Source organism: Pinus tabuliformis, chromosome 3_1, assembly GCF_031772625.1.
Source record: "Pinus tabuliformis cultivar Carrire ecotype Pingquan chromosome 3_1, CPIR1, whole genome shotgun sequence".
NCBI classification, from domain to species: domain Eukaryota; kingdom Viridiplantae; phylum Streptophyta; class Pinopsida; order Pinales; family Pinaceae; genus Pinus; species Pinus tabuliformis.
The window spans coordinates 401,972,845-401,977,310 of record NC_142301.1 but is presented as its reverse complement, the minus strand read 5'-3'; the positions used below and the strand labels follow the sequence as shown (position 1 = coordinate 401,977,310).

Here is a 4,466-nt window from a genome sequence, read left to right as displayed (position 1 = left end):
GATTTAAAATCTTTCAATAATATATTGATTATTTAAATAAAATAGCAGTTATAGTGATAGAAAACTATTAAAATTAAATCCAAAAATAATTTATATAATTAACATTGATCATAATTAATAACATACAAATAAAATAATAAATAATATAACGTTGTCAACAGAATTCAATGTTAAACATTGGCTAACTGGTATAATTAATGCAATTCAAACCAATTCTCCGTCAATTAAGTGCCTTCTGTTTAAATTATTTTTTCCCTCGTTCTAATTTTTTTCCTCAATTAGAGGATATTATATTTAAATATTTTTTTGGTGTAATTTTGATGAAATTATATTTTTATTATGTTTAATATATTATTTTAATTGGGGTGGGGAATTGAACAGGTGATTTCATTGTATTTAATATATCATTTTAATTGAGGGAATTGAACAAATGACTTCACATACAAAAATATCTTAAAAAACACCCAATCATCATCTATTCAAGATACTGTAAACTACCTTATTTCTTAATAAAAATAAACATTTTAATTAAAATAAATTAAAAAAACCAAGCTTTTTCTGAAAGAAATTATCCCTCTCCCTACGTGATGGGAAATTATGGTTGCCGTCAACAAGGTTTGCACAAAAACCACGGCTCATCATATTCAGAATTAAGTTATAAAAATTCTCAGAATTAAGTTATACAAATGACATTATAGAAACCAGATGTGAAATGAAAGTAATTTGCAACAGGTCATACCAGGGTTGAGCATGACAACAAACCAATCTCCAACGCTCCGAATATAATTTTCAGCATCAGGGTTAATAAGTTAATTTAAGTTTACATTCCAGAGAAGTCTGGATCTGAGAAGGATTTTGGGAAATGTGGTCTCTGAACTTGCCATGGAAAGATACAAGCACGAAGAATTCTCCTGTAAAAAACTGTGACGTCTCTACATCTACACCATGATTTTCAAGTTCCTCCAGAATCCTCCACATACATCTCGCCCCTCTTTGGCTAGTGATGTTAATAATTGCTTCCCTCCCATAAAACTCCACGGCAATTTTAATCTCCTTGTTTTCGTTTGCTATTTTCCCAGATTGGATTGCCAGCAGATGGTCCCTCTTTCTCTTCAGTTGATGCATATTCTCCTCGAGCTTCCTAATGTAATTGATGGTTTCCTCAAATAATCCGCATCTGTCAAGCTGGATCAACATCAACAAACAGAAAATAATTTACTATCAAACATTTTACACATACAATCTAAAACCTTGAAAGACAGTATGAGTCCTGGAAGTTGTGTAATGGTGTAATTACCTTGGCAGGAGAAGCGGGCAACAGAGATTCCAGTTGTGTACACAAAGATTTCATTCGTTTCCTGCGCAATTGTTCTGCATATATTTGGCTTTCTTTACTAGAAAATTTCATCATACGATCCACATCTCGCCATACTTTTTCCTGAAGATCATTATATTCCTGCAAGTAAGCTAAATCTACGTCAGACGGACGCTTTCTGGAAGTAGTAACTTGGCAATCGACCTGCCGATCACATTGTGAAACGTTTGAATACACTGTTGTGCTTGCAGGAAAGGAATGCGAAAACATGCAATCGGAAGCCATGATTAATTATCCAAGACTGAGGCCGCTTGATACTCAGAGCATACTTGCAACTGATGAGCGAGTGGTGTTATATATTGTGATCTGAAGTGCCTTGAAACGTGTCATACCTCACACACGGTTTCGGTATATTGTGAGGTTTGAAATGTGAAGTATTTTATATGAAGCGAGTAGAAAAAGAATCACACGTGAGAATATTACAATCGAGCACGTGTTTAGTAAGTACTGCACAGTGCACACTGTCCACGGACTAGTGTGTGTTTTCGGAGACCGGGGCCTTGTTGGCGTAGCCGCGTAGTAGGCGGTATCCGGCCGCAAGAAGGGCTTTCCAGGGAACTTTCAGATTTTGGTCGGTGGATAACCGTGTATTTTGGATACTCGAAACACTATCGACATCATGTATACATGAAGTAATTAATTAAATAAGTCACTCAATATGAAATTGATCCATTATATACAATTGTGCCATAAACATATATGAGCACTCTCTTCACTGCATTCAAATAATCTTCTTTTAAAGGGTGTAGGACCCAAAAAAAAACAACCCAACTGTATATGAAATAACTTGTCTAATCAGAGCAAGGTAAATCAAACTACCATTTTTTGAGATAGTCTAGTTTTCATAATTTTTCATGTATTTTTTTTTTTTATGATAGTGTACATCCTTGATCCATAGGTGTAGTTGTGACACTTCACTCCTCCATCTTGCATTGTTTCAGTGACTTGTCACATATTTGACTTGTGAATTTAAATCTTGTGGAGATACTAAATTATATCTTAATCAATAAATACTAGTGGATATTCAAGGTTTGCCATTTTAAATTATTTAACTTATCATTCATTTGATTAATGAACTTATCATTATTCACCATTATAATTAATTCCTATGCATATAAATTGTCATCAACCTCAATTTTACTAAAACCAACCTTTTTAAGATATTCATCCTTTTTGCAGATCAATATTACCACAAGATGTTGAGTGATTTACCACCCAAAAAATGTTTGATATACCGATGTACCTCAAAAATGCTTCGAAATAGTCAATTTTATGACTAACCATCCTAATTTAAACCTAAAAGAGTCTATAGGAAGCATCTTTTAGAACAACTAAAATATATATGAAATCATCCAAAATGACATCTATCGTGCAATGCCTACATATAGATATTTAAGAGTGAAAATAATGGTGTAGGAGTTCAAGACATTGTTAAGCCATATGTTTATACCAAATAACATCGAATATAATAAAATTAACAAAAAAAACAAAATAGACAATCCAAACTAAGTAGCAAGGAATATTAGTAGTAATAATATTGATATAATGTTAATGGCAGTTTGGTTGGCTAGTTGGTTTGGAAATGACATTTCCATTGATTGCTACAGAGTTTCAATTCCCTAAGCATTAAGTTTTCCCCTCATGCGATAGTAAATATTATTTATTATATATTATTTATACAATAGCAATTATGATCACAACAAATTAATCCTCCTAATTAAGAAATGTCCCCTCCCCCAATAAGCACTCTAATTTTATATCAACTATACTACCTAAACCTATCACCCATAACACTATCATCTTTTCACACACTTACCCATGAATGATGAAACCATTAACTGACAAAAAGACCCCTAACCATTATAAATTCACAGACACTATACCCACTAACCCCTAACCACTATGAGACAAGTGTACCCCTTTCCCTAATGACCTCTGACATAATCACCTCTTAATAGTGATAACACTAAACACATTAACACATAAATACACTAATCCCCCAACATAATTAATTACTTACATAATCACCTCCTCACACATTATGATCTTGAAAACACTATCACTTTAATACAATCTGACCCTAAAAACACTAATTTTCTAATGCACATTGAGCTTTAATTGCTATGACCCCCCAGACAATGATCTCCTAACAACTTATGACCTTTATCCATTGTCCCCTACTAACATTAACATCATGTTAGAACCAACCACCTCCCCTTGACCCATCAACTAGCCCACTAGTGATGTAATCCACAATAACTTCCCTCAACCCACTAAAGTAAGTAACTCACTAAGCCTTCGCCATCATTCATTATATCGATCATAGTTGATTGTCACTAACCATGCCTAACCAACATTGACCATATTGACTATATAGACCACATTCACCATGCTTCACCATATTAACCACAACAAATTATTGACCCCTAGCCCACTAACCCATTAATATCATGCTCACTAATCAATTAATGCTTAAACCACATAGCTTGAAAATTTCATCTCCAGCAAACCTCCTAACCTAGTGACTCCATTAAATTATCAACCCTCCACCCTCATTAACCAATTGATCACTTTTTACCTCGATTACACATCATTTTCCATGACTAATGTATTTATCATGGTGGACCATAATTAATCATGGTTGACCATCATTAACCATCCTTGATCTAGTAACACACTCACCCATAGCCCACTAACCTATATTAACTTATGTTATTTTAACCATAAGTATTCACTAACATTGGTCTTTCCACATAGAAAGCCACCTCCCCCTAACCCACAAAGTCATCACTTAATGAACATAGTAAAATAGCACCCACACTTGTAGAATATTAAATAATGCCCTTAATTTCACTAGATATTCATAAATACCTCATAATTCTTTTTTGTTGAACCCTTTCTCCCAATACATCTTTCCATTAAGAAAACATGATTTTTATTGATACCCTCTTTTATACCCCCCACTACTTACAAACCCCATAGTACATGATCTATCCATTGAGATGGATATTCCATTAGAACAAATCATAACAACAAATATGATAGAATTATTAAAATATTTACTATTAATTTTTCCTTAGATTCTAGAATC

General features: G+C 33.3%; 1 protein-coding gene across 1 annotated transcript; it reads right to left on the bottom strand.

Moving 5' to 3' along the window:
- Window positions 1-634: 634 nt before the first annotated feature.
- On the bottom strand, window positions 635-1,626 carry LOC149187429 (uncharacterized). Its single transcript, XM_089412811.1, has 2 exons — window positions 1,298-1,626; window positions 635-1,185 (listed from the first exon to the last, which is right to left on the bottom strand). Exons 1-2 carry the CDS (start codon window positions 1,598-1,600, stop codon window positions 802-804), a joined length of 687 nt encoding a protein of 228 aa, XP_089268937.1. The 5' UTR covers window positions 1,601-1,626; the 3' UTR covers window positions 635-801.
- Window positions 1,627-4,466: the final 2,840 nt, after the last annotated feature.

What these genes read in the sequence shown, in the direction of transcription:
- LOC149187429 (XM_089412811.1), bottom strand. Translation starts at nt 1,600, where the DNA reads ATGGCTTCCGATTGCATGTTTTCGCATTCCTTTCCTGCAAGCACAACA. An exon ending in TGCCCGCTTCTCCTGCCAAG is followed by an intron (nt 1,186 to 1,297) that starts GTAATTACACCA and finishes ATGTTGATCCAG; the next exon opens with CTTGACAGATGCGGATTATT.